This window comes from Eulemur rufifrons, chromosome 15 (genome assembly GCF_041146395.1).
Source record: "Eulemur rufifrons isolate Redbay chromosome 15, OSU_ERuf_1, whole genome shotgun sequence".
Classification (NCBI taxonomy): domain Eukaryota; kingdom Metazoa; phylum Chordata; class Mammalia; order Primates; family Lemuridae; genus Eulemur; species Eulemur rufifrons.
The window spans coordinates 42,045,396-42,070,012 of NC_090997.1; the positions used below are offsets into that span (position 1 = coordinate 42,045,396).

Here is a 24,617-nt window from a genome sequence, read left to right on the forward strand (position 1 = left end):
ATACAGAAACAGTTTTTCTCCCTTTGGTGTGTCCTGCACTGAGAGATATATGTTAAAGTCTTCTATTATTAGTGTCTTTTATTTCTCCTTGCATGTCCTATACACTCTTTTTTAAAGTTTTTTTTATAATTGACAAATAAAAATTATATATATTATTGTGTACAGCATGTTGTTTTGAAATATATATACATTTTGAAATGGCTAAATCAGGCTAATGAACATATGCATTACCTCACAGATTTATCAGTTTTTGTGGTGAGAACACTCAAAATCTACTATAGTGTCTTTTTAATGAAAGCAGCAGCTATGTTATTTGGTACATAGATATTCACAACTTTTATAACTTCATTCAAAACTGTACCTTCCAGCATTTTTATGAAGAGCTCTTTGTCTCATTTAATGCTTTTTGACACATCCTCTACATTTTCTGATATCAGGATCATAACACCAATTTCTTGCTGTTTGTATCCTTCCATATTTTTATTTTTAGCCTTTCTGTAACATTTCTGTTTCTTATATACAGCACAGTTTGCTTATGCTTTGTGAGACAATCTGAAAATATTTTTATTAATAAGTGAGTTACTCTCATTTATATGTATTGATATGACCAATATCCTTGGTCACAATTCTATCATTATTATGTTATAGTTACCATATGTAAAAATTGAATATAAGATCTTAAATTAGCAAAAATTTTAGAGACCCATAAAAGGATGCTTGGCTGGGCGCGGTGGCTCACGCCTGTAATCCTAGCCTTCTGGAAGGCCAAGGGGGGAGGATCACTTGAGCTCAGGAGTTCAAGATCAGCCTGAGCAAGAGCAAGACCCCAGTCTCTACTAAAAATAGAAAAATTAGCCAGATGTTGATGCATGTGCCTGTAGTCCCAGCTACTTGGGAGGCTGAGAAAGGAGGATTACTTGGCTCACCACGGCACTCTACCCAGTGTAACAGAGCAACACTCTGTCTAAAAAAAAAAAAAAACAAAAAACAAAAAACTTCATTCATTTCATTTCATTTTTGGCTCTAAACATGTAAGTAAGGACTTAGTGTTTTGCTAACTAACGAGACCTGCCTCTATTAGTAACAACAATAACATTCTCATAGTTTTATTGATTTAGATGACACTTCAATTTTGACATGTATATAGAAAAACAAAGGAGACAAGGCCAGTACTGCCAAGGCAAACTAGGGCCCAACACAAAGACACACACACACAAAACTACTCTATATAATAATCTTCCCAGGTATGTGAAAGCACTACTTAAAAAATTCATAGAGCAGAATTCTTTCAAGCCATGGATTGTGATTCATTAGTGAATCCCAACCAACATTTTTTCAAAAATTGAAATAGAATAGACACTACTAGAGTATACTGAATAAAGCAAGGGAAAGTATTGTATCATGAAATTTTGCTTCCATTGCATATGTGTATTAGTTTGCTAGGGTTGCCATAACCAAGTACTATAGACTGGGTGGCTTAAATAGAAATTTATTTTCTCACCGTTCTAGAGGATAGAAGTTTAAGATCAATGTGTCACCAGGGTTGGTTTTATTCTGAGGCTTCTCTCCTTGACTTATTAAATGGACATCTTAAAACTCTGAATAGATAATTTAAATGTATTTTAATATATTCTAAGCTCAAGGGGCCAAACTGTAATATTGTTATGAAGTCTTAGAAGTCCTTCAGCCTCCAGACCTCCAGGGATAGTCATAACGTAATTATAAACATGCAAATACTTCTGCTGATATTTACACTCAACCAAAACCTGATTATTAAAAAAATAAAATAAACTAGTTTTTAGGTCTAGGGTTTGTATATTAATAGAAAAGCTCTAATAGTTATATTCCCATGTTTTTAGAGAACATTATTCATTATTTTATTACTTGACTTTCTGCTATGGTTTGAATGTGTCCCCCAAAATTCATGTGTTGGAAACTTAATCTTCAATACAACAGTGTTGAAAGGTGAGACCTTTAAGAGGTGATTAGGTCATCAGGGCTCATGAATGGATTAATGTCATTAATGCAGGAATGAGTTTGTCATTTTGAGAGACAATGGGTTTATAATAAAAGCGAGTTTAGCCCTCTCTTGCTTTTTCTCACTCTCAATCACCCTCTCACTTTCTGCCATGGGATGGTGTAGCAAGAGGCCCTTGCCACATGCTGTGTCACAACCAGTAATTGGAAGAACTGGGACTTGGGCTTATTTCTCCTAGGCACAAAGTTTTAGAACATCCATTACTTTACATCACATTTCCCACAACTGTCCAAAAGTTTGAGGGAAATCAGAACACAGAAAATGAAAAATCTTAGGCCCTGTCCTCTCCAATATTTCTTATACTCCATATCACCAGTCTCAAGCGTTCTCAAATCAAATTCATCTTTCTACTTACCATAGCACACATCATTTTCTTTTTGTGATATCCTATACTACCAGTGTTGTTTCAGCTGCAGCAAGGTAATAGGTATGGAGGCATATGGCTGTCCATCTCTATTACAACAGCTTTCATATCAGTGGGATTCCATGTTAAATAATAAATCAGTTTCTCATATTGCCGAGGCAACTCTAGAGAACTGCGTTAGGTGAAAATTTCTAAATAATTCATTCTGGTATAGTTTACATTGAAGATAAAGAGGAGATTTAAGGTACTTTTCCTTCACAGTTATGAGACTTATTTCTCTTTTCTTTACAACACATCCAACTAGGTCTTGACATGCCAGGAAGCAAACAACTTACAAAAGCACTTCACCAGAAGTTCATTTTTTAGATTTAAAAGTTATAATCCTGATCAAAATTAACTTTGATAAAACACCATCAGTAACTTAAACTGGATCAAACTGCCTAAAATATTAAAGAGTGTTGTCTTTTGGAGATTTACTTATAGGTCACGTTATTATTTCATCTTACAGATATGGAAACCATGCAAGCACAAGTTAACTATGATAAAACTATTAATTAGTGTTTTCTACCATTGCAGGGAGAAATAAAGTGAACCAATAAATTGAAAAATAAAAAATAAACATGATTATTTTTATTATGTGTAGAATTTTAATTTTGAAGAGCAATTTATGAAATATTATTATTCACATGAAAATTACTGAGAAAAATGTGAAATATAACTCATCTAAATCAGAAAGTATCCTTAAAATGAAAAAACACTAAACGCTAAATTAGACACGTGCATATAAGACAGGCAAAGACAGGCATCTCAAAAACAGTTTGGGTTGTGTACAGAAAAATATTGGATCCCCTTAGTGTGAGGCAGAAGTACTTCCCCAGTTGCTTTGATGAAATCCTTTGAAATGGATGCACATTTGAGTATAAGCAAGTAGTAAGGCTTAGAATCATACATGAATTATTACAAAGGAAGATCCTATTTCTCTTAGGTTTTTTAAAAAATTTTTTAATTCATATCACATCAACTGTTAACCTTGATTTTACCAAGACTAAGCACCTCCCTTAGGTTATCCAGCAAGTAATCAAAATTCATGGGACTGTCAAGCTTAAACTAAATTCTAACTTTTCTGACTATATTCCAGCATACAATATAATGGTATAGGGAGTCAAGTAAGTTTTATAGTTCAGTGTGACTCTACTTTCACAAAATTACATTAAAGAGGATAATGCCCAAAGTATCACTTTAAAAGTTACATGCTTCAAAAGCTGAGTACTGTTTAAAGACAAAATAAATAAAAACAGTTTATTCATTCATTAAGTAAACATTTATTTAATGTCTACTAAGCAAAATATTGTACTAAATATTGTGATTCCTCCCCTATGATTGTTAAAATAAATAAGAAAAAATTCTAGCACTCTGGGAGGCCAAGGCAGGAGGATCGCTTGAGGTCAAGACTTCAAGACCAACCTGAGCAAGACCTGGTCTCTACAAAAAATAGAAAAATTAGCCAGGGAGGGTGGTGGGCACTTGTAGTCCCAGCTACTGGGGAGGCTGAAGCAAGAAGATAGCTAGACCCCAGGAGTATGAAGTTGCAGTGAGCTATGATGACAACAGTGCACTCTACCCAGGATGAAGGAGTGAGACTGTCTCAAAAAAAAACAAAAAAGAAAGAAAGAGAAAAATTACAATTTAGTAAATACAAAATGATATAGTACCACTGAATACATAAAAATGAGGTGTTAAGTAAGATAATTAGGAAAGACTCCCCTAGAGAGATCATTATTAAATCAACTAATGACATTTTAATTGTAGGAATTACACACAAGAAAGAATTAAGAGATTCAGCAGATATATTTTAAGTAGAAGGTTACCTTGGGGAACTAATAAATTTGGAGAAGATAGTAAACCTAATTGAAAGATTGATTTTACATTCAACATCATAGGAAATTATAACATATTGTAAATATTTGGATAACGGAAGGGTAATATAAAGAAAATGCTAATTGATGAAGGTACTTCTTTCATGCCCATATGTAGGACAAACTATAATGATGGAAATAAAACCAGAAAAACTGTTGTTGCAGTTACCCAATGGTAAGGTTATAAAGGTCTGTGTTAGTGTGGTTGATGAAGACTTCACACAGCCAGGTAACAGGCTGGACTGTTATGGGAAAATAAGATTACTAGCGTCTCCTTGCAGCCGCTAACAAACTTACAGGCCTAGAAGTCTTCAATGTAGAGCAGATCAAGGAGGTCCCATGGCTGAATAAGTGGAGTAAAGTTTCCATTGACTGGCCCAAAGTTGATGTACTGGATTTTGAATCCAATTTGATACAATGCAGAAAACAAAGTTCAAATACATATTTTTAACATATTAATGCTATACCTTTTCTTACCTTTGACAGAAGATCTTTGTAATACTATTATTCTGAAGTAGGAATTAATCCGTACAGGTGAACAGGAGTCAAAAGGATTTCAGTATCATAAATTATTGATGTAAACATAGTAAAGGCATAATTACTCTTGCTCTGAGATTGCCTATGCCATCTACCCACTCTTAACAGACACTCTTGCCCCTGACTTAAGGAAAATCAAACAGGTTATATGATTCATGTAGTCCTTCTTAAGTGTCAACCCATAATTTGGTCATAAATTACAGTAGGCAGGCAACACATGAAAGTCACAAATTGTTTTGTCACATCAAAACCTTTGTTCTACCGAAAATAGGCTCCAACCTACAGAAGAGTAAAAAGGGGGGGGAATCAAACTAGCAATTTATTTTGAAGAAAAAAAATAATGAGGAACTATTTAAAATTTCATAATACTTTATGACCAAAAATACTAATTAATCATCGATTTGTAAAAGTTGCCTGTCACCACTAAAAATAGAAAAAAGCTCACACTAGCTATAATTTATTAAATAAATCACAAGTCTTTAAAGCCACTCATAATGATCAACAAATCACCAGCAACATAACCAGCGTGGGAGAGGGGAGTGAGGTCCAGCTCTTAATGAAAAGGATTCCTACTAAAGAGACAACCAAAATAACCAAACAGACCTCCGTGCTGACTGATGGCATTTTCAACGTACTGAATAAATAGGAATGTCTAAAGCACACACACACACACACACACACACACACACACACAAGGAACAATCCAGAGACAAACCTGGCTGTGAAATAACAGTGTGACTTAGTATCTAGAGAAGCAAAATCATAAATTCTGAGGTATTTTTCATTTGAGAGATCTTGGGTGTTCATACCGCCTTGCCAGTGAAGGAAAATGAAAGGTTACCAGGATCTGAGAAGGAGTCTGAACAGAGTGCACAATGAATTCCCCCTTTAATAAAAAGAGGACAGGTCTGAAAAATTCTTTTTAACTTCCAGAAGACCAGATTAATAACAAAAAAAAGAAAGAAAGAAAGAAAGAAAGAAAATAAACGGCTTTCCCCACAGTCTCATGTCTAGGACAGGGCTTTTCTACCAGGCCATGCAAAGTGTCCAAGGCAGAAGCCACCCACCACGCATTCCCAGACTCTTAACCGTGTCACTCCAGAAACCAAGAGGCCCTGTATTTCCAGCTCATTAATGGGATCCGAGCAGTCTGAACACCATTCCATCCAGGCCAGACCAGTAAGGCCACTTCTCTCCACAGCCACCTCCAGTAATTGCCACACTGTGTGCAACCTGTAAGTGGGTATCACATCGAGGCTGATCTGGCAGCCTGCCTGCTACCTTCACAAAACACTCACTGCACGCCCTTTGTCTAATACTACTTTCTCTGCCTGGGCTCTTGTTTCCGAGAAGAGCAGCCAAAAAGTATGATAAATAAGTTACACCTTTACCTCTATTCCTCAAATGGGATGCCGAGGTGCAGAGGCACCAGCACCGCCCTGCCATCCACTCGCGGGCAGAGACCCGAGTGGGCGGCCCCTCTGTTCCGCCCGCACCAAGGCCCCACTGGCCCCGGCAGCTTACCGGGAACCGTCCGGGGAGCGGCGGAGGGGCGAGGCCATGTTGCGGGGACCCGCAAGCGGTACCTAACCCTGACTGAGCCGGGCCGGGCTGATGGGCTGCCAGGTGAGCCTGCGGGCTTACCTTGTTGAGATGGGGGTTCCGCGTCAGGAGGTAGCCGCGCTGGTGGGTGTGGCGGCGGCGGGGGGCTTCGGGCTCCATGGCTGGCGTGGGGCTCGGCGGCGGGGTCGGGCCGGGGCGTGCGGCACGCGCGCTGCAGACGGCGGATGCTGCTGCGGCGCCGGCGCGGACTGCGGCTGTGGCGGCGGCGGCGGCCGCGCGGGGAAAGGCCCCGCGGCTAGGGGCGGGCGTGGGTGGCGAGAGGGGGTGGACGCGGCGGGAGGAGCCCGCGCGAAGCCGGTGTCCCCAGCAGGGCAGCCTGCGAGAAGCGCTGAGTCATGGCAGGAGATCGGCGGAGCCGGCGTGTGAGGAGGAGGAGGAAGAGCGAGGCCCTGGCGGAGCGAGGCCCCGGCGGGAGCCCGGAGCCCCGGTGTGGCCGGAGTCGCTGGCTCCCCTCTTCGCACTGGGCCCTTGGTCAGCACTGGGCTCGTAATCACAACCGTAACAGCCCATCTCTATGTGGGACTGGCCTAAGTGCGCTGTGCACCGAATGCTGTCCTTAACCCAGAGACCCCGGTGGGGAGGCAGGCCAGGTTACCCCGCCCGCCCAGGAGGAAGGTGCGAGAAGGTGCGAACCTGGGAGGTTCAGGCAGAGGGGATGGCTACCCAGACACCGAGGGGCACTGCAGCGTGGAAGGCTCGTGAGGGGAGCCAGGGCTGTTGACGGATGACCTCGACTGGCTGATAAGAATCAGACTCGGACTCTCCCTTGTTAGTCTCTTGGAAGCTTTCCATCCACAACCCTAGCCGCGCCTGCCTGCGTGCAGGCCAAGCCCGGTGGCCCGAGGCAGGAGAGAACCAACCTTGACCCAGAAAGCCTAGGCTTGGGAACCAGGAGCAAGGCCAGAGAGGAGGCCGCAGGCGCAACACCGCATCAGTTTCTGTAGATTATCCACGGCAACTTTGTTTGAATACCGTTAAAGTAAGAGGCAAGGAGTTCGGGTCCAAAGGTGCAATGAATAGCCCTATTCTCATGTATAATTTTTCTGGAAGTTTTGGAAAGTAGATGTTCAAGAACCGCAGCTCTTGTTCAATTATGATGGGTAACTCAATCCTTCAGGGCTTCAGTTTCTTCTTTAGTAAAACAAGAGGGTCAAAATAAATCATCTTCCAGCACTGAAAGTTTGTTATTGTATTATTGGTATTTATGGTTGAAAGTTCAAGGACTGGGGGAGTGGTCAGATCAGAGTTAGCCAAAAGGAGTGTGTGTCGGACCAAAAAAACCAATGGTAACAGACACTAAAGTTTTCTATGCCCCGATTTCCTTTTCAGTTAAATAGGATCGCTAATTTCTGCCCTGTTCATCTCTACATTCTGATATTACAAAGGATAGTGTTTGGGATTATTTGTTGCTTTTATATCTCCATAAACTAGGCAGACATCCAATCACAATGTTTTCTTCATTTCTAATTGTATTACTTTACCTTATCAGAAAGATTTGTTACAGTAATTGGTTTTTTGGCCATGCTTATATTCAGAAGCTTCTCTGGCCTAGTCTTTCAATTATCTGGAATTGTTTTTTTGTTTTCTTTTTTTTTTTTTTTTTTTGAGGTGGGGTCTTACCAGTCTGTAGTGCAGTGGCACAATCATAACTCACTGCTGCCTGCCTAGGCTGAAGGGATCCAAACTCCAGCTTCAGTTTCCCCAGTAGCCAGGACTACAGGCGTGCACCACCATGCCCAACTATTTGTTTTGTTTGTTTGTACAGACAATGTCTTGCTGTGTTGACCAGGCTAGTCTCAAACTCCTGGCCTCAGCAATCCTCCTGCCTCAGCCTTTCAAAGTGCTGGGATTACAGGCATGAGCCACTGCCCGGCCTAGTTGTTTTTATAGAGAACATTTTATTGGCATCACAAAGATCTTTAAAAACATTCCTCGTATTTAAATGACACATTTCATTTTGAATTCTATAATCCATAAAAATTAACTCTATAACATCTAAGAAGAAGGTATACTTTACAAAATTCACTCTCATGAATTAACTGAGGCACCTTACAATTAGAGTGCTTTATGTGAGACAAAAACGTTTAAAAGCAGGCCTGGGAGCCAAACTCAAGATGCTTAAAGAGAAACAAAAATGTTAGTACAATAGAACCTTATTATAATGAAGCTCTTATTACATAAATTTAGATATATTACCTGTCTATTCCTGTTTCTGAGATTTAATATTTACAGACAGGAAAGCTGTTAAAAATACAGGGAGTAACCCGAAAAGAGTGTATGGCCTCTTCCTCCAAGCCAACATTACAAAGGGATTACAATATCCTGCCAGTGCAGGTAAAGTTCACATCTTTCATCTAAATGTTTACTTATGAAAAGAGCTGCAGTCATCATGATTGATAACAAGATAAGGCCTAGCTGAAGAAACCAGTTTGTACGTTCATATGCGGTTCCAAGAATGCTAGGAAGAATCTATTTTTCCACAGAAATGTTAGGTAGAACATTACATTTTTAGTCCTTTTTAATCTTTTGTAAGGTTAGGCTTTATTGCCAAAAATGTGTAAGAAAATAAACACATAGAAAAAACTCTATTGTTTTAATTTGCCTTGTAAGAAACTGTGGTTGTGCAGTCATTCTGCACACAATTGGTAACGTTGAGAATGGCTGTAATTATGGGAATAGAACCTGCAAGTTTCTGATATATAGGTGAGAATATAATCAGTCAAAATCATATTTTTCTTGCCCAAGTTAAAATTAGTTTGCCATACAATGAGTTTTTACAACATAGATTAAAATATGATTGTAGTAGATACTCTGATCTAATGTCAGTTGAGATTATAAGTGCAAAAAATTCAGGAAATATCTAACAGCACATATAGTAATTGGAATAATTACTTACATGAGAAAAAGATGATCTAATAAAAAAAGTACTTAAACGATGGTTTGTAATATTTAGTAAATTATCCTGTATTTCTTCACACAAAAAGCACATTACTATTATATCTTTAAAATCTAGTATATATTTTATACTACATGTAATATTTTATATTACAGCACATCTCAATTTACACACCAAATTTTTATCAGAAATACTTGATTTGTACTGAAATTTTTATAAAATTTACAGTTACAATAGTAGATTCATATACCCAAGTTGTTGCAAATATACTTTAAAGTTTTTCAGTAACTAAATTGAGTGTCAGTTTTATATTTAAATTAAAATAAATTAAAATCAAATAAAATTTTAAATTGAGTACCTCATTTCCACCGGTGATGTTTCAAGTACTTAATAACTAAATGTGGCCAGTGACTATCGAATTAGAAAGGACAAATCTAATCCAATGCATTTGTGTCCTTAATTAAATGTGTTAATTAAAGCAGATCAAATATACATACCTATATTTTTGTAATATTCACATAGAGAGTGTTACATTACTTGCAAAGTAACTCAAGTTACACTACCTTACTAGTCTTTCACTTATATAGCTATTTAGATGTACATGCAGCATATTGATCTTCTTTACAAAGCACTCATTCTTTTCCTTCTCAGATAGTCAAGCTAGTTGTTTCATTTCTCAAACTATTTTATTAAAAGTTAATAATGTCCCAATTGATAACATAGCACATAGAATAAAACTCTGAATTAGTAAGACTGCATTTTAAACAAACCTGGAATTCAGATGTCCAACAAAGTATTGTACTTCAAGATTGTCAAAATGCTGGTGAAATTTTGCACATCCTCTCAATGTTGCTGCCATCATTTGAAATAGTTTTTCCAATTCCTCTTTTGGAATTATTTTTTATTCACTCTAGGTAAACACTGTAACACACCGTTTTAAGAGTACTATATTAGTTTTTACATCCACAGGTGTAAAAAGGGACTGGGACTTCAATGTATGTTTGAGGGGGGACACAATTCCATCCATAAAAAGTATGAAGTCTGGAATCAGACTGAGTGGGTTTGAATCTTTGTAGGTCTGTGACTTTGGGAATCTTATTCTCTCTGAGCCACAGTTTCCCCAGCTGAAAAATAAGGGTAATAGAAATACCTGTCTTTTAAATTTTTTATGGAGATTAAATGAGGTAATATTTGTGTATTTATTTAATAAATATTTATTGATCATCTACTTTATGTCAGACCCTGATCTAGGTCCTGGAAAAATAGTAGTGAATAATACAAACTCCCTGGCATCTGTAAATTACATCCTATTGACACAATAAAAAAGTTATACTATATCATATCATATCATATACTACATACAAAGCACTTAGAACAGTGCCTGTCTCATAGAAATCACTCAACAAATGTTCTTTTCCTTCAAGATCTAGGTCATCTTATGAATCCATCCCCCTTTCCCACATATTTACTCCTTAATTTATTAAAATGTTTATTGAACACTGACTTAGTATTTACTAAGCCTAAGACTAGGCACTGGTATGCAAACATAGGCTTACACAGAGAAACAACCAATACACAAGTAAAGAAGTAGGTAATTATAAGATCTAAACTGTGAAAGAAATTAGTGTGCACTTCAGCAATCAGTCACATGAAGACTAATTTTTAAATATTTATAATTTTTTTTTTTTTTTTTTTTTTTAGAGAAGGGTCTTACCATGTCGCCCAGGCTGGTTTTAAACTCCTGGGCTCAAGCAATCTTCCCACCTTAGCCTCTCAAGTGGCTGAAACTTCAGGCTCATGCCACCATGCACCCAGTTCTTCTAACGTTTTTTAATTGTATTATTTGTATAATACTTGGGGTGCTTTATATTTAAGTACTTGAAAATATTTCTGAATAGTAGAAATATTTTTTCAGACACGTATAACTACAAGATGGCTTCAATAACTCTTCATTCACATGTTTATAGTGGATTTGTCCTCACAGAGGATAATCCCAGAAATATTTCATCAACTGTGAAAGGGAAAGCGCTCATTTAGACAAGTAATTGCAGGTGTACTTGTCAAAGAGGCATTAAAAGTAGTAGTTTTTGAATAGAGACTCTGGGATCAGACTTCCTGGGCTCCTATTCTGCCTTATTGCCACCTCCAACTTGTATGCCCTTGTCAAGTTACCTCCCTTTGTCTCCTAAGATGATTGACCCTCATCATAGTACACACTATATGAGTATTTGTCAAATGAAAACAAGGGAAGTGAATCAGGAACATTGCTCCATATGCTTAGTTTGAACTTAAAAAAAAAAAAAAAAAACACTATCCATTCCTAGAAGAAACTAAAGTGTTCTGAGAGTGTAAATTTTACTTACACCTTCAGCAAGTATAAGTTTTGGCATTAGAAAGTAGAATTAAGTGACTTCACAAGTATTAATCTTGGGAGAGGAACTAATGGAGATTTTTTCTGTTTGTGTTTTTGACTCTCTCGTAACAAAGTAAATATTTTTGAAATTGCTTGTTTTTGTTTAAATTTCCTATTTTTCCCAGATATCACCACAGAATAGCTTCAATAATACATCATTTTTCTATCAAGGTCAGGGGTCAACTATCTACCCATTACATGCTAAAGCTTGCCACTCTCACTCATTGTCTGTTGTACCAGTCAGTGCCAATCCAAACCTCTTCTCTAGGTTGAGAGTGGTAGAGCTGTTCATATTCAACAAGAGGCAAAGAAATTATGACACCCTAATATTTGGAAAAGATTGTAGGGTATTCCAGTTAGTTATTGCTATGTAACATATTACCTAAAAATTTAGTGTCTTGAAACAATAACCATCGTTACATTCTCTCTCATGGTTTCTGCACATTCAGAATCTGGGAAGGGCTTAGCTAGTTAGTTCTGGTTCAGGATTTCTCCCATAATTGCAGTTAAACTGTGGCTAAGACTGGGAAAAGGGGTAGCTAGGGGCCATCAGGTCACCTCTGTTCTCTCTTTCTCCCTCTCTGTCTCTCTCTCTCTCTCTCTCTCTCTCTCCAAGTAGTCTCGGGCTCTTTCCATACATATATGGTCTCTCATTGAGGGCTAATTTGATTTCCTCACAGCATGGCAGCCTCGGCAGTCAAACTGCTTACCCAAGGCCAAGGTTTCCAGAGCAAGCATTCCAGGGAACAGGATACAAAGTGCTTTCCTTTGGATGACCTTGGAAGTCACATATTGTCACTTCTCCCTCACTGTCTTGATCCAAACAGTCACAAAAGCCTGTCTCAATGGGAGGAGTGTCAAAGTTACATTGTAAAAAGGTCTTGTGCAATGGCAGAGATGCTGCAGCCATTTGGAAAATGCAATTGCACACGAGCAGAAGTGTGAAGAGATCTGTTTAACTATTCCCATCACTTTTTGATGTCACTAGCTCATCTGAAATATGAGGAGGGTAGTGCCCTTGCCACAAATTATCGACATCGATATGAAAGGTACATAAGTAAACAAGTTGAGAAAAACTTATTTCAGAAAAGTAATTTAGAGGGTATAACATAATTCAGTTTAGATTCAGGCCCCAACTCTTACTGCATCTTCAGGGTATCAGATGTGGGAGTTGCTGATGATCACAAAGTACCTTCCAAATTGTTTTCAATGTGGTTTAATGAAGTCTATTTTCTTTTAATACTTTGAAAAATAGCAATTCCTAGAAAAGGATATGTTAGCGCTCAGCCAGAATATTAAATTAGCCATAATACACCAGTTTACAATATCTTAACTGTCTTAAATACTTAGGAGATTACGAACTTAGGCCAGTTTCAGGGAATGTTAACACGAAGCAGTGAAAGGGTTATATATCAGAAACAAAAGGCATTTGAGCCCATTGGAACCATAGAGTGATTTAGCTCTACTAAGAATACCATATTAAAAACAATACTGGACACTGAATACTGGATGTTTAGAGAATTTTTTTTAATTTGGAAAAATATGCTTTAAAACTATTGATGGTTCATTTCATTCTATAGTTCTGTAATGTTTGATGTTTGTATGAAAAGTCTATTTTACTTTTATATTCAGGAAAAAACACTTTTAAAATTTGGAACATGCCCAGAGGGAGGATATAATTAAAGAAATATATACTAAAATTTTAAGAATCACAGTTTTTTTTTTTTTCTCTTTTGTTCCAAAGTAACTTGAGATGACAGTTAGGCATTATACTTCATTACCTTCCTGCAGTATGGATACCTTAAACCCTCTGACTGCTTACCAGTAGGCACTGAAGCCAACCACATAAGGCAACTCTGAGTTGGGGAGGATAAGTTTCATAATACCTTATTCTGCCAAACACCTGTGCAGATCCACCCTGTTCTCCTTACTTCGAACAAAGCTAGATAAAAAACAAACAAAAATGATCTTAAAATAAAAAATTAAAGCTAAAAAAACTTCATTGAAATTTTAGCCTTTTTTTCATAACAGTATAGATTGAAGTTACCATTTAACCCAGACTCACCTGAGGAAAAGATTATCATATATTAATAAATAATTGATTTTCAAATACAACATGATGTTAATAGAAATTCTCTAAATGACGGTATTATGTGGCTTTTACTTCTTAGTATCTATTTACATATTTTCAAAACTTTGATATTAGAGTTTGAGAAAATACACATTAAAAATCACTGATTTTTAAGTCCAGTTTTTCAGACACAAAAAATAGCACTTCAAAAACCTATTAAAATTTCCCCTCAGGATAAGTAGTGAATTATTGATTTAAAATTGGCATTAGTTTCTGATACCATATTAAATTAGTTGCCTTTTAATTTCAAACAGATATTATAAAAAAGGATGATTCAAAAAAAATCACATACACAAACCTAAGCCTTATTAAGTTGTTTAATTTGAATAATCTTAAGGACAGAATAGTCTTTGTTTTGGAGATCAACTCAAAACACATAAACTTTGTTAACTTGGAACCTCAGGCCTATAACTAGTGGTTAGCATCCAGTGACCTGCCAGAAATACAACTAAGCCAGCATTAATCTGTAATGTCACCAGAAACTTGGCATTTCAAATCTACTTCTAAGCTGAGGCTTCTAGTGTGCTGGCAGAGCTCCAGACCTTCTGGTTTACGGGAGAGGGAGAATATGCGCATGAAAGGTTTACTCAGGAGAGTTATACAAGAGATTCATTCACCATAGATGAAGAGACCTGACAGAAAGCACGTAGGCCAGAGTGGGAGTTTGGAGTGTTAAAATAAATTTTGCCATAGTGAAAACAGCAAAACCAAACCATTTTCCTGAAGACATCGTCCAGTTTCTGGAGGGAAATTGGGGAAGATTTGGGCAGGAAAAAAAAAAAAATCATATAGATTTGATAGAAAAGTTATTAAGTTACTTTAGTATTTTGACAGTCACCAGGCTTTAGATACCTGTTTTCCACGCAAATCCATTCAAAGACTTCCAAATTATATAGAATGGAACTGATACTGATACAGAAACATCTATATGTAATTTTTTTTATTTCCAGGAAGTTCATATTCATATTTGGAGATAGGTATTTTTTGCTAGAATCATATGCAAAAAAAACCTGAAGTAGCAAATCCCTTGCCCTGGGCTTCTCCCCCACCCCCGCCCCCACAGGTTTTTTTTATAATCTGTGGCTAATGGCACAGAACAGGAGGCTCCCTGGTGTGCTTTCCTCTCCTTTCACTGTGGAAGTTACTCTGTCTCCTAGTTCAACTGGACTGAGGAGAGACCTGAGACCACTATCCTCCCACCATGGCTTTAGCGTAGTGGAGAATAAGCACAAGGCAGGAATTTTTATCACGTAAACCAGAACTGCACAAAGAGACAGTGAATAATCCCACACAATCTCTCTTCATCCCATAACCTTTTCTTTCTTCACACTTCACTAAGCTACTCTTGATGCAATGGAAAAAAATAAAGAGAAAAAAATGAAAAGACCATGGTAAGCAGAAAAAGGAGGAAGTTTCCAGAACACAGGCAAAGTTAGAGCAAAACTATAAAAATCACCCCATTAAAAGGAGTATAATTATCAAAATGCCCTCAAGGTCTTGAAATTCAGTTTAATAATGGATCTAGGTTTGCCAGAGAATAAATGTTTAGTTTACTGGGTCAAGTCCCAGAGACTTTGATTCATACTTAGATTTGTTTGCCCTGTCTGCAGGGAAACCAATGTATAATTGTAGAAAATATATTGTTACTTAATACAAACATTAAATCAACTGGATATTGTTATACATAGTTTTTCTGGTGATGCTTATTTCTTATATATGGGACATTAAGTACATCTCATGAGGCTAAAATAGTTTTTAAATCATATTTTCCTCCAACATGTATATTTTCTTCATAAATATATACACACATAGAAACAAATAAAAGGGTATAAAGATAAAGTCATATAAATTTGGAGCCTTAGTGTAGTTTCTAAACAATTAAAGAGCAATAAAGAGAGGAGCAAGATAGTATTTTAATTCTTCTACCTAAAGATCCCACTTTGTACCCTCCTCCCGGCCCCCATACCTCAAGGAAAATAATGTATTATAATTTTTCCAGAATTAGCTTCTTTTAAACCTGTATCAATACATAGAAAAGAGTTGTTTCTTCCCTCAGTGATACAATTTACTTGAACTTAAGTTTCTTTTGTTTCCTAGTTCTATTTATGATGTCTTTATAGTCTATACTATTCTTACAGAAGGAACAGAACTTAACAAACCCAGCCAAACATGGAAATCTCCATAGAGGGATTTCTTTTAATATAAATAAATATTCTACCACATGCCAATTACTTCAAAACCATCAATAATTGCAGTGGATATACATGTAGACTTCTTTTTATAATCATAATTGTAAGGTTTTTCTTTTCATATATCTCCTACTTCTACATATTATCAAATAAAACTATCAAATCTTTAGTTTTAATAAGACATTGCTAATATTTCTCCCCATTCAACCTATTAAAATGAAATAGAAGTGGAATGCTACAAAAAAAAAAAAACCTTGAAGGGTGGGGAAAGATGGTTGGAGAAACAAAAAATTAATTTTTTTAAAAAATGAGTCAACTAATTCTTAGTAAGGATGGTTTTGCTGGAAATATACTGGCCTTGCTGTGAAATACTACTGTTTTACTGACATCTGCCCTAAAGGCCGTTTTAGTGGTATTTGTTCTAACATCAGAGTGTCCCTGGCGGTAGATAAGGTAGTTCTTGATGGATGTTATCTACTAACGTGTGAGAAATAACCAGTAGCCTAAAATGACATTTTTAGATCACAGTTTTTGTGGGTCAGAAATCCAGCGAGGGCTCAGCTGGATACCCTGGCTCAGGGCCTCTCTGCAGGCAAGTTGATGGCCAGGGCTGCCTGTAGTCTCAAGTCTCTACTAAGGGAGGGTCGGATTCCAAGCTCACTCACTGCGGAGGTTGGCAGGATTCAGTTTCTCGTTGGCCTTGTCATGGGAGCCTCTCTCCATGAGGCAGATCAAACATGGCAACTTGCTTCATCTGAACAGGCCAGCAAGCAAAAAGAACCAGAGTGAGAGAGTACAAGCGAAATGAAAGTCACAGTCTTTCATAACTTTATTGCAGAAGTGATATCGCACTACTTTCGCCATCTTCCATTAGTTAGGAGCAAGCCACTATGTTTAGTCCACACTCAAGGGGAGGAGATTGCACAAAATGTGTGCCTACCAGGAGGCAGGGATATTTGTCAACCATTTCAGAGGCTGCCTACCACATCTGATGTGGAAGATTCTTTATAGCTCCAGAGGTTTTGCAGATCTCAACACTTGTACAACCATTTCCAGAGGTTGGTGGGTTTTATTTTAATAACATGGTCCATTTTGTATTCTGAAATTTAAGAATTTTTTGAAATATTTTCTCATATAAATTTTAAAATAATTGCCTAGTTTTTACTTATTAATGGTGTATCTGAACTCTTCTTAGAACATTTGTTCTGATAAAGTTAAAGGGAGGGAAAATAAAATATAGATTTTTATAAAACATGTTTCAGCATTGAGCTAGATAAGATCGTAAAATACACCTACTTTGACACACGTATCATTCAATAGCTCTCATTTGACAGATAAATTAGGACAAAGGGCACTCAAAGATGGACAGTAGAATTGTTTCCCCAAAAAAAGCAAACACAAAGAAAGGCCAATCAATTCTTTTCAAATTTTCCTACTTCTCCACTAAGTCAAGGGCTTTCAACCAGATATTTTTGTATATTTGTTTATATCAACGCTTGATATAAATGTGCTTTTTTCTATAGAGAAAGTTAATAGCTTTCTGAGATCCACAAAAGACCAAAAATACTGCTCTAGGCAACAAGAATTTAGGCATTCAATTCTTATATAGAATCTTATGAATTTGCCTCATGTAACCCTCCCCCAAATAAGTAAAGCAATTTATTTAATTTCATCATTTAAACTGTTCATTTCATCAGTATAACTAGTGTTGGACTCTACATTCATTCAACAAATATTTATGGAGTTTCTGCTAGGGGCCAGCCATGGTTCTTGGCAATGGAAATACAAATCCTGTCCTCCAGGGGCTCATATTCCTAGAGGAGGTGGTGGGTGGCAAACAATAAACACAGCAATGTATACAATATCAAATGTGATAAGTGTTCTGGAAAAAATAAACAGGATACACCAGAATTCTTTGAAGCTTTAATGGGAATAGACAGTTCATCTTAAATCAGCCCTTCTGATCTTGCATAAAACCTTTTAACATGAGTAAAGCACACTCAATTCAGTCCAGCAAATATTTATTAAACGCTATGGGTTAGGCACTGTGCTAGATGCTGGAGTGAGGCAGAGAGGAGAATGCTGCTCTGAGAATTTTATTGGCTGAGCTTAGAGGGTATCACCTTTAGGAATCCCTGTGGGCTGGGTTAGGGGGTCTCCCCTGGGTGATCACACAAAAAGATAGGCATACCGTTATTGTGTTTTCTTCCAGGTTGTCTCTGTATCTAGGTTATCTATGTCTTTCCCACTTGATTGCTAGCTCTTTGAGAGCAAGACCTACATACATTTCATTAACCTTTGAATCCGTAGTGTTTGGAGCATAATAGGAGTTCAATAAATGTGTATTGACCTGCACTTGCAGAAATAGGCTAACGATGGAAGGAGTGTACATGCCCCAGGACAGTCTCCAGCTTCCATCTTAAGCAGTAAGATGCAGACTGACTGACATCTTCCTCTCAGAGTCCAATCAAAATCAATGAATGTCATTGATATGAAATCTGACATGATAAAAGAAATATCTTCATCAAGACCATGCTTGTGCTTTCAAAGGAAAACTGGTCAGTGTCTTATCAACTAAAACTCTTTCTTCATCTCAGACCTCCCTCTTTTCTGACCGGAGCCTATGCAACAGCTCCACTCCACCGTGCTCCAGCTCGGCTCTTGCTCTGATCAGCAACAGAGAGCTAGGAATGGAGAGAAGGGGATTGTGTTATTAAGGTGATGACCTCTGCTTCTGCCTGCTTTACTGCTGAGTTTTAGAAAAAAGGTCACATATTTGCTTTTAATGATTCAAATTCCAATGTCAGATCTCCAGGGAAATAAAAGGAAGGCTAAAAATTCAAATTGAACTGAACTTCTCAAGGTCAATGTGTTCTGTGTGTAAATTGTATCAAGATAATTATATCATGTAACCATTTCTCTATGGATAAGGATTAATTCTCTGCCCACACTCAGCAAAATGGTTTTTTGTTGTTGTTGTTGTTATAAATTTCTCTCAAAAGCAAATGCTGGCCGGGCGCGGTGGCTCACACCTATAATCCTAGCACTCTGGGAGGCCGAGGCGGGTGGATTGCTCAAGGTCAGGAGTTCGAGACCAGCCTGAGCGAGACCACGTCTCTACTAAAAATAGAAAGACATTATATGGACAACTAAAAATCTATATAGAAAAAATTAGCCGGGCATAGTGGCGCATGCCTGTAGTCCCAGCTACTCGGGAGGCTGAGGCAGTAGGATCGCTTAAGCCGAGGAGTCTGAGGTTGCTGTGAGCTAAGCTGACGCCATGGCACTCACTCTAGCCTGGGCAACAAAGTGAGACTCTGTCTCAACAAAAAAAAAAAAAAAAAAAAAAAAAAAAAAAGCAAATGCTTTCCCACACTCAGAAATGCATTCTTGGTTCTCTGAGTATTAGTTTTATGCCAAGATTTAAAGTTTTAATTCTAAACACTTTTGTATGGTTTTTAGGCATACACTAAAGCAGAAAAGGATATTTTTTATGCTTGACTGACTCTAATAATCATTGCTATGAATTCTTCAGAAAATTATTTTTAAACTAAGAAGTAGAAACAAAAATTTTACCAGGAAATCTCATTTCTTGAGGCTTTAACATATATGAAGACATAGAATCAAAGACGTACAACCTCTAGACCATTATGTTGCAACCATAATAATGCAGCTATTAATATGTTACTATTGCCCAGGTAGAGTTGGGTTTAAATTAACAGCCCTAATAATAAATTAACTGTTCTGTATCAGCCTGGAGGGAAGTTTCTATAGAATAGCAGAGGACTCTATCATTGTCTTTATTCTTTAACATTCATTATCTTTTTAGATGAAAATGTGGAACGTATACTTTTTTAAAAAAAATGTGATATGTATTTCTTATAACTTTTTTCCTAATTATAAAAATAATTCTTGCTTAATACAGCTTTAGAAAACATGGGGTGGTGGTGGTGGAGGGGAAATCATCCGTAGTCATGTGGCTTTTCTTTTTGTAAGAAAATTGTTTCCTGAATAATTTACCAAGGCTCTGAAATATTTTTGTGTTTGTTGGGATTCCCATTTCATAGGCCTAGCAATATATTAACTAAATTTATGAATAACATGGAGGTTGAAGGAATAGGTAGTATAGTAGAGGAAATTCTTCCTCCATAGGCTGGAAGAATTAGGTTGAAACTAACAAGATAAACTATAGCTAAAGTAAATGTAAAGCCCTGGTCTAGAAACAAGTGTACATGCGTAAGAAGAAGGCAATGTGTCCAAGCAGAAGTTCCTGTGGAAAAAGGCTAGGTATTTCTAATTGATGACCACTTGGTCAGTATTGGGCTATCATCTACGATTGGGCTAGATTGTGTCAGTTTATGTGCCATTAGTGAAATACAGAATCCAGATGCAGGCAAAAGATGTTCTCAGCATATTGCACATGGTTCAAGGTACATCTATTGTTTTCAATCTAAGGACACATTTAAAGACAATGTTGATAAAACTGGAGTCTTTCCAGTTGAAATTTTTGTGTTGAAATCATGTTATATAAGAAATAGTTGAAGGAACTGGCAATATTCAGCTTGAAGTAAAAACAAACAAACAAACAAAAAAAGCTAAAGGAAGACTTGTTAGCTGCCTTCAAGAATTTGAAAGTTTTTTTCTGGGCTGCTCTGAAGAGCATAACTGGAATCAAGGGGTAGAAGATTTGTCATTCAGAGTTCAGCTTATGTGACACTGCCTCAGCAACATCTTGCCTGAAGTAGCCACCCAGTAAATAGTACATAACCCTGTTTCAAATTTCTGTGTCACAAGTATCATTGTTATATTCACTTCATTTTTTTTTCCTATAAACTTCATTCATTTATTGCCTGTTGGGCTGTTTCTTCTCCCTAGAGTATAATTTCACTGACAGTAAGTTCCCGTCTGTCTTGTTCAGAGTTATATACAGTACCTTGAACAGTTCTATAAATGTTGATTGAACAAATTAATTTATATGGAGTCAGATTGGGGCTTAACAGAAAAAGAATTTTCTTTCTGTGGGGACTGTTAACTACTGAGCATGTTTTACATTAACAGTTTTATCTTCATTCAGCTTGTCATCAGCTTTTTTTTTTTTTTTTTTTTTTTGACACAAAATCTTGCTCTGTTGCCCAAGGCTGGAGTGCAATGGCATGATCACAGCTCACTGCAGCTTCAAACTCCCCACCTCAAGTGATCCTCCTGCCTCAGCCTCCTAAGTAACTGGGACTACAGGCATGCGCCACCACACCCAGCTAATTTTTTCTATTTTTTGTAAAGGCAGGCTCTCACTATGTTGCCCAGGCTGGTCTCAAACGCCTCAAGTGATCTTCCCGCCTCACCCCTGCCAAAGTGCTGGGATTACAGGTGTGAGCCACCACACCTGGCATCCTAATCATCAGCTATATTTTGAGCACTTGTATGCCAGACATAGGCAAGGAAGACAAGGCTCAGGGAAGGTGAGTAACTTTGCCCTAGCTCATATTGCTAGAATTGGAATTGTAATCCATCTTTGTTTCCAAAGCAGGTGGGCTTTTTATTGTACCATAAGTGGAACAGGGGCAATAAAGATGAATTTTCCCATCACTGGTGGACTTTAGGCCAAGACTAGATGATCATTCATTGGGGTATTAAATTATGCTAAATAATGGTTTCTTGAATTGAGTGGAATGTTGGACTAGAGCCAACCCTGAGATTTGTAATTCCATGATAGAAGCCACCCATTCATGATAGGAGGAGATTCTATAACAGGATTTCTTTATGTTGGGAATAAAGAAGAAAGGAAACTTTTTCTGAAAGTGTTGCTTGGAACCCAAGAATGTGACCTTACACAATTGCTGGGACATTATACCTTAATGCTAGCTGGATGGTGTGGAAAGTGGACTCAGAAATATACTTGTGTTTAAAATGCAGTAGCCCCTACACTCCACAAGTAAAAAGTAAAAACCAAAACTTTGAAAATATAAAATGGAAAGTTTTCAAGGAAGTAAGCAAATTGTACAGTGACCTCATTGTTCAGGGTGTCTAAGGAAAGCTTACATAATGAACTCTGAAAAGAAGACAAAGAATGAAAATAGGAGCAGATACTGGCAATGTCCCAGGAGTCATTCTTAGAAAGAATTAGCTTACCTATTACAGGATTAATGTTTATAGGATTAGCTGGTACAAATCACTTAAAAATGAAAATATGTTGTATTTAAACTACTTATCTTACACTTTGAATGTACTCAGAATTTTTTTAAACCAAATCCTGATTTTTTTAAGGTGTCAGCATTAACCAAGACAATTCATTAGTCAGAAATGCTTACCTCAGGTATTTGAAAGTCATTACACTTGGACTTTTGGACAAAAAAATATTCCACAAAGAGATGATGATGATGATTATTATTTTGAAAAAGGGTCTTGCTTCGTCACACACTGTACAGTGATATGATCATAGCTTACTACAGCCTCAAACTCCCGGGCTCAAGCGATCCTCTTGCCATGGCCTCCCAAGTAGCTGGGACTATAGGCACATCACCACAACCAGCCAATTTTTAAATTTTTTGTGGAAATGGCATCTCACAGGCTGGTCTTGAACTCCTGGCCTCAAGCGATCCTCCCACCTTTGCTTCCCAAAGTGCTAGGATTACAACTGGGAGCCATTGTGCCCAGCCAAGAGATTATTTATGATAGGAGGTATAACAATAAACCATGACTTCTAGATGATCATAAAGGACTAACTTTGTGAGAGAGAGTTTCTAAAATCTCAAGTGGGACCCAACTTCTCAATTTTTTTTCTATAATTATTTTTGGTTTAGCTTGTTAATGTTTATAAATAAGGATATTCCTATTTAATATTCTTAAAAGTCTGTTTATTCAATGAGTTCAATACCTATTCATGTGAAATTAATGTGCTTCTTAATTGATCTAAAAATTGAGTGACAGCAAATTATAATATGTAGAATATAAACTATTAGCATGTTTAGTCAATCATCACAACATAAAGGTGACTTGTGGTATCCAAAGGAATCATGAAATGTTGAAAGTGGAAAAAGTCAAGTGAATTCAGGGCAAGGTGGATGAGAACTAAAATTGTAATTACAAAACTGTATTAAAGAACCTTTTTTAGGCTGGGCGCGGTGGCTCACGCCTGTAATCCTAGCACTCTGGGAGGCCGAGGTGGGCGGATCGTTTGAGCTCAGGAGTTCGAAACCAGCCTGAGCAAGAGCGAGACCCCACCTCTACTAAAAATAGAAAGAAATTATATGGACAGCTAAAAATATATATAGAAAAAATTAGCCGGGCATGGTGGTGCATGCCTGTAGTCCCAGCTACTCGGGAGGCTGAGACAGGAGGATCGCTGAGCTCAGGAGTTTGAGGTTGCTGTGAGCTAGGCTGACGCCACGGCACTCACTCTAGCCTGGGCAACAGAGTGAGACTCTGTCTCAAAAAAAAAAAAAAGAAAAAAAAAAAAAGAACCTTTTTTAATGTGTGCATCCAGCACGTAGAAGTTGTCTAGCAAATGTTAGTTTACTTCTGTACTACTCTTTATAGTGGTCCCCAACATTTTTGGTTCCACAGATGGAGGTGGGGAGGTAGAGTGGGGTAGGTGGAGTTCAGGAGGTGATGCCAGCGATGAGGAACAACTGTAAATACAGATGAAGCTTCCCTCGGTTGCTCCCCCCAGGGCTCCCACTGCTCACCTCCTGTTGTGTGCCCCCCTCACCTAAGTTTTTAATGGAAGACAGGCCACGGACTGGTACCAGTCTGACGCCTGGGGGTTGGGGACCTCATATTTATTATATGTTCAACCTTTGGCAAAAGGAAACATAGTTATATAGTTCTGTCTTTTTTTTTTTTTTTTGGAGACAGAGTCTCAGTCCGTTGCCCTGAGTAGAGTGTCGTGGTGTCAGCCTAGCTCACAGCAACCTCAAACACCTGGGCTCAAATGATCCTCCTGTCTCAGCCTCCTAAGTAGATGGGACAACAGGTATACACCATGATGCCTGGCTAATTTTTCTATTTTTAGTAGCGATTGGGTCTCACTCTTGCTCAGGCTGGTCTCGAACTCGCTCAAGTGAAACTCCCACCTCAGCCTCCCAGAGTACTAGGATTACAGGCGTGAGCCACCACACCTGGCCTATATAGTTGTGTCTTGTTCTATACTACAGAAATGTTCCTTAAAAGTATAAGTTGAAATTTTGTAAATGAAATATTTTAAATGGAGGATTATTGGAATTTGTTTTGATGGTCTTTGTCAGCAGATTGTAAGCTTATCATTTGTACATTGTGTAAACCTAAATAGTTTTAAATCAATTTGGTTTAATTTTACTTAAATGAAGTAAGTCTTTCTAGCTGTTAAGTAATGGGTTATATCTGCTTGGCGTAATATTAAGAATAAAAGGTCAGTACACAACATCTCCCTATTCAGGCCAATTATAAAACAAACTGCTAAAATCTGTTTATTCTTACATGTCAGATGTGGTAGAATCCAAGACCAGGAGTTCCATTATTCTGCTTTGGTTAAA

General features: G+C 37.6%; 1 protein-coding gene across 1 annotated transcript in view; it reads right to left on the reverse strand.

The window, feature by feature from the left end:
• The window catches only part of ME1 (malic enzyme 1), a 168,760-nt gene extending 161,968 nt beyond the window's left edge, over positions 1-6,792 (reverse strand). Inside the window, exon 1 of the mRNA XM_069487911.1 lies at positions 6,500-6,792. Within this exon, the coding sequence (XP_069344012.1) occupies positions 6,500-6,577 (78 nt within the window). The 5' untranslated portion in view covers positions 6,578-6,792. The remainder of the gene's footprint in view (positions 1-6,499) is intronic.
• Between the last annotated feature and the right edge of the window lie 17,825 nt (positions 6,793-24,617).